The following is a 14,455-nucleotide window of genomic DNA, read 5'->3' as shown; positions in this document are numbered from 1 at the left end:
AGCAGGAAATATCTTTGCTGTGTGCATCACATTGTAAAAATAGTCTTATAGGAAGACATGAACTGTAGGCAGGAGAACCTGGTGCTGAGGAAATGCAGAATAAGCACCCATGCTAATTCATGTTTAAAGCAGCATCCAGTAGCGGCTGCATTTGAAGACGTGCAGACGGTCAGATGTGACAAGATGCAATGTTGGACTGACAGATTGACTGGCAGAACTAGAGAGATGCAAGGATACCTCACCTCACAAACAGAACTGCAAGAAGACTAGAGGGTGAAATATTTCTAAATAACAAATAATTGCAACAAAGAAACAATACTACAAGAAGTACCAGGCTGGTTTTTTTTTTACTGCTGGTAAGGGCAGGAAGAGGGGAAGCAGCAGTGAATAGGGCATATGAGATAGATGTCATACCACTTTTTGGGAAAACCCTGGATGCATGACTGGTCGTTTTAAGCCTGAAAAAACTTATTTCATTCTCTTCCCATTATGCTAGGAAAAAGGAGTCTTTTCACCATCCTTGCAACAAACTGTAAAGCTCTTTTTAGGTTTTTATCTGCAATGCAGCTATTTCAAAAGCCCAGAGCATATCCAGCTCAAGAAAAAGTCAAATGTTTGAATAAGTACCTTTTGTTTAACTTATGTATTTTGTCAAAAAAAGAAGAAAAAGAGCACTACTGTTGCAATGTAACACAACTAACAACATCTTCATTTTGCTTCCAGAAGTCTACAGAACAAATGAAGAAAGTACCAACCATTGTCCTGTCTGTCTCTTACAAGGGAGTCAAATTTATTGATGCAACAAATAAGGTATGTGCAATTGTTCAATATTAGCTTTTATTTCTCACAAATAAGAATACCTATGAGGCTCGCTCTGTGAGAGCACTAGGCCAAAGAGGGGAGAGAGTTGCACTTTTTATTTCCCCCTCTTTTTTCTCTTCTTTCAAAAAATGGATGGAATCTTATTGTCATTCTCCAGAAACTTTGTCTGGAGGACAAGTGAAGCAGCTTCAATGGCTAATTTGGAGAACTTTGTGTCCAACCTTCTGCCATTAAAAGGCAAGCTTATCACAAAAGATGTTTGGCAGGGGGCCCCTGTGGAATCCTTTACCATACTCTTCCCTATACAGTTCCTTAAATATGCAGAAAATATTTATATCTCAATGAAGAATAAAGTTGCAAGGTTTTATGCAGGGCCAGCCATTGTAAGAATAATAAACATGAGCCTTGAATGTCTTTTTCGAATGTCAGAGCCTCTCTGAGAGCTGTTTTCCTGATACTAGTCATTTGACTCCCTGAACTACAGGAGCTTCTTGACAGTTATTCCATATATTTTTCATCTTCCTCTGTGGCAATGCCCCTGTGCTTTGTTTCTTACATTTTAAAATACAACCAACATCTTAAAAAAAAAAGAAAAAAAAAACAGCAGAAATTGAGAGATCAGAGAACTCAGTGCTGGATAGAGCAATGGTTTATTGCTTAGCAATAATAAAATACACAAGCTCTGTAAGCAGGAGTAAAGTAATGTATTAATTTCTCTTCTTCAGATATCAAAAATGGGAAAAAAATGCAATCCATACTGTTGCTTGCATATGAACAGAAAAGAAATGATTAAGCAACTAGAACTCAGTAAGCAATATAAAAAATATATCTAACAACCCAGCTCCCTGACAAGGTTAATAATGTATATAACTGCTTTGTGTTGCTGAACATTCAGATCACATGATACAGCTAACCCAGTTATCTGTCTGTCAAACTTGCCAAATCAGTCAGTTTTTAAAAGTGTTTAACTAGAACTGGGTTTTAAATGAAGGAGTGAAAGCAGATTTGGGAAATTCTGCTAGCATTTGGAAGCCCTATCTCAGGTTAGAAGATGGTATGAAAGAAAAAGAGAGGTGAAATTACTGTTATGTCAAGTCTGGCATTATTTGCCAGAGCAGAGAGGCCAGGGGTTCCTGCTGTCAGCACCTTTTTCTTCCATTGATTCAAAACTGAGCTTCTACAACCCTCATTTCCTTTATGTTCTCTGATGTGCAGGGCATAAATCAGGACTTTGAAATCCTATTAACTCTAACTTGGATAAGGCTGTTTTTGGGTCTTAAGTCTCCTCTGTAGTGTAAAGGATGTAACTGCAATGTCCTTAGGTTTACAAAAAAAAAAAAAAAAAAAAAAAAAAAGAAAAAAAAGAAAAAAAGGAGCTTCCAGTATCTCTTTGCACAGTGCATGTAACCTTATGTAAGATGGAGACTTGGAAGAAGCAAATTGGGAAACTTGGAAGAAGCAAATTGCATTAGGTGGCTCTAGACCAGTCCCACTGAAGTCTTGTGCCTAGTAGTGCAATAGATGTATTTGATGGAGAAAATAATGCCACAGTCCTGTGTTTTTTTCTCAAGTGGTAGATTGCTTTCTTTCCGGTTCAAAATCTGCACTGCCTTTCCCTTCTGTAAAAACCAGGTAATAGCCTGCAACTCTCCCAGGAGCATTGTTATCATCCTTGTCCACAGTGTGCTGTACCCAATTCCTTCAAGACCCAAAACAGATTAGCACTAAGGTGAGATCCTATTCAGACTTGTACTGCTTCCATGAGCTTATAGTTGACAGCGCTGGGCACCACTTAGCAGTTAATGCATACTTTTTTAATGACAAAAGTAGCTAGCAGTTTTGTGCTTGAAAACTCAGCTCTCATGGCTGCTCATCCTTTTCCTTTACACCACCAAGCTAAGAATTTGTATTCTGAGTCGTAGCAGCCAAAGCTTCTGGTGACAAAGAGGCCCTGACCTCATTCCACGACAGTTATTTCAGTGGCACCTTGAAGCTTGGCATGACACCACTTTGACATGACACCATTTCTTTGCAAGTGAGGCCAGAAAGAAATTGCTGCTCTAGGAAAAAGCAGACTTGCAGAATTTTCTCATGTGTCACAGCTAGCCCTAACTTCTGGATGATTTCTGCCAGGAAGGGGATTGGCTGATGTGAGGTGAGCAAGCAAAAGGAAGTCTGCTTAGCAAAAACCTGATCTCTCCAAGGGATTTTCTTGGCAGAACCAGAACTGACTTTCAGCTTCCCTGCTTTTTGAGAAGCGCTGGAGGTTCCTTTTGCCAAACTGAGTGACGATTTTTAGAATGACAACAGTACACTGTCAGTCAATGCCTGAGGAGTCTACCCAGAACAGCAAGCTGGTTCATAGCTGTGTAATTCCTTCAGAATAAGACTGTAGATCTGCTGGAGAAGTATCCGTAGGAAGATGTAAACACATGCACTGAAAACACACTTAATTTTGAAAGGAGATCACAGAGGGTATCCTATATAGAGAAGCTAAGGAAAAGCTCAATTTCACTACTAATTTTAATCCAGAGGATTTAGTTTAGATATACTTTATTTTATTCAAAACAAACTTGATATGTGTATGTTTTCAGCATCACTGGGTTTGAAATTAAAACATACAAATAATCTCCATGAGTTTTAACTCAAGTGCAAAGCCCTGTTGTCAACCCTAGGTCACTTAGGAAAAGCTTCAGCATAGTAAAGCTCTTTTCACATGCACAGCATAACTTCAGGTGATTACTTTGTGGCTCATGATTTGGCGTAAAAACTTCACATGATTTTAAGACCTTCCAAGCTTCTTTCTGCTTTCTAAACTATAATGTTGCCAATACATCAATGAGTGTTTATTACAGCTGTATGTGTGGATATCTAAATCCCTGGTTTTGGTATAATTGTAACTCTCATAAAAAATCTTTATTGACGGTAAAAGTTATCAGTTTGAGAACAAAGAAGATAAAATGCTTAAAGTAACATAAAAAGCCAATGATTGTTAAGTGGAGATTATACATGTCATTATAAATTGGCATATATTGAAACATAAGTACTCGTTTTGTCATTTTTATGAATAATGCATTAAACAGAAATAATCAAGTATGTTGGTACAGTTCAAGATTAAGAGGATTATCTCATTTCTTCACTAACAGTTACCTTATCTTGGTTTTTCCATAATTTGAAATATTGAATGCTTTGATACCTACATTCAAGGGGGAAAGTTGCTACTTAGCAAATGAAAGAAGATATGACAAAGCATCTTAAGTGACTTAATTGTATATATTTCCTGTTCTTTATTAAAAAAAAAAAAAAATAGATGTGGAGGAAAGGAGGTGAGAAGGAAAATAAAGGAGTGAGAGAAAAACAGAGATCCTCAGAGACTGTTTTAACTTGGACAGATGCCACTGAGGCAGCCACAGACTGTGGCTCTGCAAGGGACCAGGACACTACAGATGTCACGTGTTCTGTGATGCAGTAGTGATGCTGCAGCACGCTTTTTCACTTTGGGGTTTTTGTGGAAAAGCCAGAGCTACAGCCAGCAGGGCCACAATTCAGAAAATTGTATCAACTAAGCAAATTCATATTCACTGAATCATTCTTCTATTTAAATAAATCATTTGAGATGTGTGTGTTGCTGAAGCAAGGCCTAATCATAAGCCACTCTGCAGTATCTTCTTCTCTGGCTTCATGGTTCCTTTGGCCTGAACGCAATAATTACATATCAGCAATTTATATATTCAATATTCATAATTTTCTCCAAAGCTTTAAGAGAGTTATTTTTTTTTTTATTTCATTGGACAGACATGCCCCAGCTCTATCTCAGTAGTGTGCTATAGCTTACATTGGCTGTTGCAAGTAGTGTTGCTCTGTGCATGAATTGTTTAATTTTTCTACATCTCTCTTACAGGATGCTGTTGTCAGTAAGTAGAGAAAAGTTGCCAGATCCTCCTGTAGTTATCTTTTTACTAAGCAGAAGCCTTTCAAGAGCTCAGGGTATTAATTATACGTGATGTTTAGTGATTTTTTTTTTTTCTCTTGAAAAAACATAGCTGAAATTTTTGAAACAGTGCTTGTAAAAACCTGGATATTGAGCCTCTTGGGTTTCACCAGATCCTGTCTGCCAGTAGAATGAAAGTGTCACATAGTGATCATTATCCAGAAAACCAGGAGCACCATGAGATGCTTGTATAGTGCTTTGAAATGGTATTTACAACTGTATGCCAGGAAAGATGTCTCTTTGTCATAGAATATTGAATAAACTGTACAAATGCAAGACTCTGGAATAGAAGACTCCAGAGCGTAATGGTTTCCTACCGGATTATTGGCGATGTTAGCTGTCAATGGAGAAGATCAGAATTCCAATGACCTACGTAAGGTCACACATGGGGTATTTTAAATCTCTTCTTATTAAGAAATTTCTGAAATACTTCCATACAGCACATGAACATAAATGCAAATATAAAACCACATCTTTTACAGCTCTTTTAAGTTTAATTCCTACATTGACTGAAAATATTTTTTTTAAACAGAATATTATTGCTGAACATGAAATCCGTAACATTTCCTGTGCTGCACAAGACCCTGAAGACCTTTCTACATTTGCATACATCACTAAAGACTTGAAGACTAATCACCACTACTGCCATGTATTCACTGCGTTTGATGTGGTCAGTTTATAGAAGATACTTCATTTTACAATACAATACAATAATTGTACTAGTAATAGTTCTTTAACTCCATTAAAACATTTTCAGGGTGTATGGTGATTAATGGAAGGTATCATTCATTTAACACATGGAAAGATTAATTTACTATGAGGATAGTAAAAGGACATTTCTGGAGAAGAGCAAAGGGTTTTTTTGAAATTATCTAATTTCTCATCTGAAATAACTCATCTCTGTAATCTCAGCTGTTAACTGTAAACTTAGCTAATAGCTTTTCATACTAGTCTTGACATGTAGTTCTTCTAACCTAACCTATAGCCTTCCAAGAAGTTTGTAGCAAGCAAGTTTGGCCACGCAATCTGAAATCTCAACCCAAACTAAATAAATAAGAGCAAAATCAATGTGCATTATACACAGTGCTCAATCCTGTTAAGAGGTAGGTTCAGGAATTTAGATTAAATTAAATTTGCAGGGTGTCCTGCATTTTTTACTGTGTTGTACTGCCCGTGCAAGTCAGGGAAGGATGGTTTTGGTGACATCCAGCATTTTGGTTTTACCCTCATGTGGCCATGCCATGCCAGCTAACAAAGGGTGAGAGAGTTGGACACTCTTGTGGGAGGACCCTTAAACTTACTTAAACACATCCCACCTTCATGAAGCAGATGTGGGCTGCTTATTGGACCAGAGGTCAGATGTTAGCATCATAAGTGATTTCTTCAGATTTCTTACCCTGCTGTTCCATGACTTCAGTGTTAAACTGGATCAGTCCAAAAAACTCCAATGTCTTTTCAAATATTGTTTAGATTTTTTTTAACATTACATTGAACTGAATCAAACTGGAAAACTGAAGCTTCCTCTGCAAATGCATAGTGAATGTATGAAAAGTTTTGTATTTACTTTACCTAGAGAACTGAAACACAGAGACCATGTAGGTAGGTAATTACATATCTCAAGAGGTCCTAGGAATATTTGGCAAGCACACTGGATCTGAAAGGTTTGAAACATCTGTGATAACAGCAATCTGTTCTTTTTGTGTTACTGGCTAAGAGGTTACCCCTGTAAGCGTCAACAGATTATTAGTGTTAGATGATCCTTCTGCTCAGGGGGAATCTCCTCTCCTCTGCCATGTTGAGGAAAGTTTTAGCTTAACAAGTAAATTTGGGGAAAAGTTATTTTAATAGCACCTTTACCTTTTCAAAAAGATTGTGTTTATTTTGGAAATAGCAAATTAATGCTTTAATTCTTATTTCCTTCTTCCAGTCTTCTTGCCTAAATATCACAAAAATGTTATTTCAGCAAAAGTCTTTACAACTGTTATTTTGATGGAAAATTACTTAGTTCTTCCTATATTTATGCTTCTCAGATGGTGATGCACAGACTACTAGTGTTTCAAGAGATCATGAAACACATATCAATTAATCAGTCATGCTGTTTTCAGCTAAATTTTATGAAACAAGTGGTAGCTATAATTTTAATATAGTATAATGTGTATGAATTCCTGAAACATGCTGTCATGAATATAAAAAAGTTAAATCAAAAGAATAGAGATGTCAGAACTGAGGCATTTTATCTGGGACTGGGGAAATAGTCAAGTTAGCAGAGCAACAGCATGTAGAAGAGTTTAAATAATAAGATGTACAGGAAGGTAGGTCAGAGGGAATTTTAGCCTTTTGTTTCAGTGCTTATGTTGTCTCAATTCTCTGCTGACATTTTAGTGTCCACGGGGAGTAGAAGAACATCAAAACTGTGTTAAAAATAGGTAGACCATGGTCAATAAGATTATTACATATATTATTATATAGCTTTTAGTGATAAGTGAATCAGCTGAAATTAGACTGATTGAGTGAGGTCATTATTTCTCTTGATCTTAATGGTTTCAAAGTACTGCAGTTTCATTTATAGGTTTAATAATCAAGCACAAACATAGACCCAGGTAGAGCAGATGAAATTAATTTTCTCTTTGCTTAGCAAGGAAAGAATAGTGATCCAGGAATAATTACAACATTTTGCTCACTTCCTTTACCTTAGATGGAGCATTTAATACCTGAAGCTCTTTAAATGACTTTTAAGCAATATAGAAGCGCTAATGTCAGTCTTAACTTAGTTTTCTCCTGCAATATTATCCTCAGTGGGGTTTTATGTACTCAGATATTCTCTTTTTGTATTGTTTTATTTCTCAGGATCTAGCATTTTTGATTCAAGTACAAGCTCCATAAAAAATAGCTGGATATTCAGAAAGCAAGCATACAGTAAATTAAATTTTCTATTTAAAGTCTAACACATTAACCTTCTCTTCTTCCAGTTTGCTAACAGAAACAGTCCTACCCATTTGTCCATATATAGAAGTCAAAGGTTAAAAAGAGTAAGGTGTAAAAAGAGATGCGTCTTAAATCGAAATACTATGGTAATGCAATATATGCAATCATAAGGGGAAAAGAAAAATCATTCTTAGGTCCTTCAGTTCCTCAGGAAATGTGGGCAAGAACTTTTTTTTTTTCCAGATAGGAAAGCATTTTAGTGTAGTGACATGTCAACTACCAGCATTACGGATACTTAGTCTTTAGGAGTGACTATTCATATAACTTGTCTACTCAGAGTTAAAACTCTATAATCAAAATTGAAAAACTGTCAGACTTGATTAAAGAAATGTATATATATGTCAGCTCTGGATCCCTTAGAACTCCCTACTAGTAACTTACCCCCCTTTCTTGTCATTTTATAGCAGAAATCCTCAACCTTTGGCCTTGAAGACTCTAGTATGACTAAGCAGTAGGGAACTGATTTCATCCTAGGGGGATGGATATTTTAAACTGGGTTGCGATTTTTCAGATTTTTCAAATAAAGAATCCATATATTCCATTCTGATCAATTCTGCCAACTGCAATTTCAAGTTTGGTACTTTGAACACAGCGTGTCCTAATTGACATTCCTACACACCCAATGTGATGGGTAGCTCACACTAATCATCTGCAAGACTGCAGAGGAAGCTTCTTCAGTAAGTTCAGTCTTTGAAAAAGACCAGGTTTTACATTGATATTAAAGAAGGAAAAAGAAAAAAAAAATCAGCATCGAAAAGCAAAATGCCATAAAATCTTCATTATATCAAAAGTGCTTTCCAAGAAGGCAAAGTGTTAGTTTTTTCCAAAAAATTCCTTTGCAAGTGACATTTAAGTTTTAATAGCTCAAAAGATCGGAATCTTGCTCTCTTTCTTAAAATAGCCCTGAAGCCTCAACATAGCTTTATAGAAGCCTGAAAATACAATGAAGGAGCAGTGCCTGCTGCAACTTACACAGTTTAAAAAAAAAAAAAAAAAGTAGTCACTTGAAATGTAAGAAAACAATTAGCCATTGTAATAGATTAGTTGAGTTAAAGCCACTGAAGAATCCTGACTCAGACTTGCACTGAGGCGTTAAACGGTACAACATCACATGGCAAACAAGGCAACTGATCTCAATTTCTCATGTCCCAGAAATTTTTGCTTAAAGGTGTTAGCTTGCTCACTTTACTTCTCTGTCATTCCAAGCAAGGAATGGGACTGTAGCAGTCTCAGAAGCACCATGGACCTAAAAGTTCTGCCTCCTTTCTAAGGAGCTTGATGGGGTGATCTACAGCTTTTGTGCTAAGCATCTTTCAGAGAGGCAGCTCTCTTTCGTTCCTTTTGTCCCTGTGAAAAAATTGAATAGTCTCCTCACTCCACCAGAATTTCCACAACAGATTTTGTGGTTTGGTTTTCCACCCAAATCCCCAAAGGAAGCCTTGCCTCTCCAGTATAGCTGTTGCAAGGATCTGTACCAACTCTAATCCTCATTTTCCTCTCCCAGTATTACAGATGAGAAAATCCTCGAACCAGACTTCTGAGCTTTTTTTGAAATACATTTTTTCAGATAACTTTTTTAAAGTGTACAACATACAGTTTTAAAGCCCTCCTTGCCTCCATTTGCAGACTTCCCTTTCTCAAGGCTCTACCACAGTACATAGTGTATGAAATTTATGTACAGGTTATGGTTCAGTTTACATTTCAAATATCGAACAGAACAGTGAATGTTCTATTTTCTATATTTTTAATATTTGTTAACCATAGAAACAGCTACATGTTCTGCCTGGCTTTCAGGCTCCAGGCAGGCCTATTTTTTTGTTGTTGTTGTTGTTTTAGAGACTGCAAAAGAAAACAAATCATAGTGACTTCTGATAAGATGCAGGACCCAGACTAGATTTATAGCTCAAAACGGCAAACTCTCTGCTTGTCTATACTCTTATTTCAGAACTTTTCAGGCCTGTCTTTCAATGACCTTTTTGTATGCCACACTGGATGGCACATTTTCTCAGTCCCACTAGTATAACAGTCTGTTTTTTCTCCAAGCCATTACTAGACCCTGTCCTGTTGATGTATTCAATATATATTGTATAGCAATAAATATAAGCAATAATTATACCCACTGTAGACAATTCCATGATGATATAGTAGACTATCATGCTGTTATGACAGCTGATTAAGATGTCTTTAGAATAATATTCTTGTCATATTAATAGGCACACTCCATTTCAAATAGTATTATTCTGTACGTTTTTAACAATTATACTCGGTCTCAATTCCATAGCTAGTATTCTGCTAAAAGGCAGGGCACTTAAAGTAGTCTCTTTAGTCTTTTATTTATTGCTCCACTGGCAAACTGCATCCTCAGTGCTTCTCTTTCCTGGACAGTTTCCTTAAGTTAAAGAAGAAACAATTTGGAGACTACTGTTATCAAATCAGGCAGACATTTTTATTTGGAAAGCTATGAAACTCTGGCTAGCTTGCTGTTGTGACTGTGGTCATAACAGCTGAGAGCAAATCCCAGTAGAGGACTATAATTGTTTTCTGTCTGACCTAACAAAGACCAGGGCTGACACCTTTACAAGAAGCTCTTATAATGAGCTAAGTACACTGAATTTACCCTATACTATCTCAATGTACATGTGTGATAACAAAGGGATGGAATTTCTTCATTACTACAGTGAAAATACAGTATAGGACATAATAAAATGCCTATCCTTTTGACTGTGTTTTAATGATTGAAGGGCAGATAGTGTACTTCCAAGTATCTTGCATTGTTTCCTGGTCTATTGCAAACTCAACAGTTAGACTTGACTAACTAAAGGCATATCTCATTTAAAACTCTCTCAGAAAGTGGGATTTTTAAGGGGTCACCTAGTTTCAAAGCAGTGGAGGATTGCTTCCAACTATGGGCTTGAGCGGTTGAGGAATGAGAGAGTAACTTCTGAATTGCATTGAAGACTTATGAATTATTCTAAGGAGACTGTAGGACATGAGGCAAGTCTGAAGGCTTGCAATTTCTCTATAGGGGTTCAAAATATTATGGTGAAGTTAGTAGCCTAGAAATAGGCTCTAGTAGGAGCCTAGAAATAATACATTAAAACAAACCCACAAACCTGAAGAAAAATAACCATAGAAATTCACTTGTGGTTTAGATTGAGGTCAAATTTGAAACTCACAGATGCTTATTTGTTGATAGAAAACTGTACTGAAAAACTATTTTTATCAATCCCCTGGTTCCTCATTCATGCTTTATAAACATTCCAAACAGGTTTTCTTCCACATACGCAACAAGAACTTAAAGAATTCTACCTAAAATAACAAACTGATCTTAGCCTTAAGAGACTGGCTTCTTTGGTCGTACACACTCACCCCACCTCTCTTACAAGAGTATTCTGACATGCCAGTTTAAGATCAAACATTTTCACTTCTAGAAAACAAAATCAGGAGAAAGTTTCCCCAGTACTTGAAACATGCATCCAAAGTGGAGCACTGGTTTCCCTGCATGCCTAGGCGGATGGCATCTGTGAAGCAGAGCATGCACTCCAGCCACTTCCTGTTTGTCTTTTTGGAAGCATCACACCTATGCTGCCTGCTCTTCCTGTGCTTCCCAGTGAGAGCACAGAGCATCCCGAGGCACACACCCGGGGACGCAGCACACCAGGCTGCCAGCTCTGGAGGAGGGCAGGTCAGCAGAGCTGTGCTGAAATAGGGCAAGGCTGAATGTCACATAGGTGCAGTAGTGCAAAACGGGTGAGATCTTGAGAATGGCAGATACAGGGTGAGCTAGGAAGGTGGGGAGTTAACGTGCTTGTTCTAAAAAGAAATGACACATACTCGCCCACTCCTGCTTTTATGTTCAGTGAGACAATGTTTTCAAGGTTTTTAGAAGTAATTACTTTCAGTAAAATAAATTACATATAGATTGTTTTTAATCAATGACAAATCAAATGACAGATGTAAATATTACAGCGACTAAGTTATTACCAGCGTGATTTTAATTATTGATATTACAAATCAATTCTGTAGACACTACTACCCCACTTCATGTATCTGACAATAATTCAACCTCACTACAGTTTTAACTGTTTTTGTTTTGTTCCAGAATTTAGCTTATGAAATCATTCTTACACTAGGACAAGCATTTGAGGTGGCCTATCAGCTTGCACTACAGGCACGAAAAGGGGGCCATTCTTCAACCCTCCCAGAAAGCTTTGAAAATAAACCCTCCAAACCTATTCCCAAACCACGTGTTAGTATTCGGAAGTCAGTGGTAAGTAGAAGGTAGTTGTGTATGCAAAAAAAAATGAAATTCAGCAGTGAAGAATTGATGTACTAGAAGCCATATAAATAAGTATACCTGTTGAGTCATAAATGCTCCATGTCTCTGTCTTGCCACCTCCACTTATCAGCTGGTAGGGTTGTGTCACTGCAGCACGGGCACCCACTTTGAAAAACTGCTCATTCCAGATTCCTCCAGTTTAAGATGTTGCTTGGCTAGTGTGCATATGTCTTCTGTAGTAATTGCAGAGCTAATTCCAATATATTGTGCTCTTTTGAGTGCTGAGGATCACAGCCAATGCATACCTGTAAAACTCTGCAGGTTCATGAACTTCCCTGATCTTTCCTACTGAGAAATAAAATCCAGATCAAATTTGTTTGGTACATGATCACTGCATATATATCCTCATTATCTTGTCAGACCAAGCAAATTTTTTTTTTTTTTTTTTTGTGGTGGTGGTGGTACCCTCAGCAGACCCTCCTGTTCCAAAAACTGGATTCAAAATATCTTTCCAATATTTTCTTTGGAACCCCACACTCCTAAGAATCCAAGCTCATTGGAGCCTACATACTGATTGCCTTTGAAGTGCCCTCCTGAAGTGCACAGATTACAGAGAAATATTTTTTTATAATAGAGCTTTTAAAAAAATAATGAAAACTGTTTTAAATCAAATGAGAATATAGACACAGGGTGATGTGGGCGGGAAGGAGGAAAAATGACCACACACTGTATCATATTCATTGGCTATAAAGTGAGAACTGTACTCTGTGATATTTAATTCTTGAATGAGAGGAAGAGGAATAAAATGTATGACTGTACACTTTGTCATCCATTGCCACAGAATCTTTCTCCATAAAATTTTAAGAAAGACTGATGCCATCATCTGTCTCTGTAGCAAAAGGACTTCCCAGGATCAAGCATGGCTATAATGAACTATGATGCCCTAGAGCTTGGGAGTAGACACAGCTCTGATCTAAACAGGACAAAGAGGGCAAACATGAGTCCGTGGAAGTGTAGGCCACCGCTCTTGCTGCCGTAGGACTTTGTTGATACAGGATTTGTTCTATTCGTTTAAAGAAAAGTCTTCTGCTGTGCACAGAGGTGGTAACCCGTCTGTATGTTTGCATTTATCTTAAAGCAGATAGATCCATCTGAACAAAAGACTCTTGCGAATCTACCGTGGATTGTTGAACCTGGACAAGAAGCCAAAAGAGGCATTAATACCAAGTATGAAACTACAATTTTCTGATACAAACTGTCCCCCTGTTCCTTGTTGTGCCTTGCACGCCAAGCAGTCACAGCACAGCCTTTCCTTTATGGCAACATTTCAATCCAGCAGAGAGGAAGACTGCACTGTATGAGTGGCCTTGTAACTAACAAAAAAGGCTGACAGTTATTTCTGGTGATGTTCTTCTTCCTGCAGCACTGACAGAAGAATGACACTACATGAAGACTTTTAAAATTACAGTCCACAAGAGGAGTGAGAAACCTTATTTTTCACGCAGTTCTCCCTTGTGACTCTGCCACAGTGCTTTCTTTGATTTCTTATTTTAGAATTCTGCTTTTAAAAAAAAAAAGTCTCTAAACTAACATTAATGCTGCCTATGAGTAGACTATTTGATTGGTTTTTTATTTAAATCTTGGCAGTTTTTAATTGAAATAGAACCAGAATTAATAGAGTATTTGTGAAACCACTGAATTCATTAATAATTACTGTGTTGAATAAAGAACTCATTAAAGTGACAAGAAATTAGGCACCCTGATTTCTGTGTGCGCTGGTTTTATATGTAATCATTGGTGTCCTTTGATCCTCTGCAGAAACAGGAACCTCTTACATTGTAACTAAGGATCAGAGTTTTATTAATGGCTAGAAAAAGGTATTAATAATGCACAGAAGACATTTATGAGATATTTTTATGGAAGAGAAGTACTATAGGAAAACATATTAATATTTATGGAAGTCAGATAATTATGAAAAATATTGTTTATTTTAAAGATAAGGAAACCACTGCTAATGCAGCATTGTGAAAATTATAAGAGTTGTAGCATCAGTGCACTGGATGTTCCCTGTAATCAGACTGGAATGGTCATTCTACTGCACCTACATATAGCTTATGCAGTTCAACATTGCCGTAGCCATGAATTTGACTAGTATTTTTTTAAAATAATCTCAGTGGTTCTAAAAAACATCAAAAACTTGGGTTTTGCTATCAAGATTTCTGTCACAGAAAGCTTACTTGTATTGATAAAAATCTACTGCAAAACATTTTCTAAATAAAAACAGCAAGAAAAAGAAAAAAATTCCAAAGTAATAAAAATGTTTTCATGGAACAAAATTGTTAAGCATTTGCTTAATATTTGGTTAAATAAGATTTACT

General features: G+C 36.9%; 1 protein-coding gene across 1 annotated transcript in view; it reads left to right on the top strand.

Moving 5' to 3' along the window:
• Positions 1-14,358, top strand: part of LOC103771699 (ankyrin repeat and sterile alpha motif domain-containing protein 1B-like) — a 15,755-nt gene extending 1,397 nt beyond the window's left edge. Inside the window, exons 2-5 of the mRNA XM_008939002.1 lie at positions 724-810; positions 5,346-5,483; positions 11,901-12,068; positions 13,216-14,358. Coding sequence (XP_008937250.1) covers positions 724-810; positions 5,346-5,483; positions 11,901-12,068; positions 13,216-13,326 — 504 coding nt within the window. The 3' untranslated portion in view covers positions 13,327-14,358. The remainder of the gene's footprint in view (positions 1-723; positions 811-5,345; positions 5,484-11,900; positions 12,069-13,215) is intronic.
• Positions 14,359-14,455: the final 97 nt, after the last annotated feature.

Source organism: Merops nubicus, unplaced genomic scaffold (assembly GCF_000691845.1).
Source record: "Merops nubicus isolate BGI_N331 unplaced genomic scaffold, ASM69184v1 scaffold47334, whole genome shotgun sequence".
Taxonomy (NCBI): domain Eukaryota; kingdom Metazoa; phylum Chordata; class Aves; order Coraciiformes; family Meropidae; genus Merops; species Merops nubicus.
This window is presented reverse-complemented; position numbering and strand designations above follow the sequence as displayed.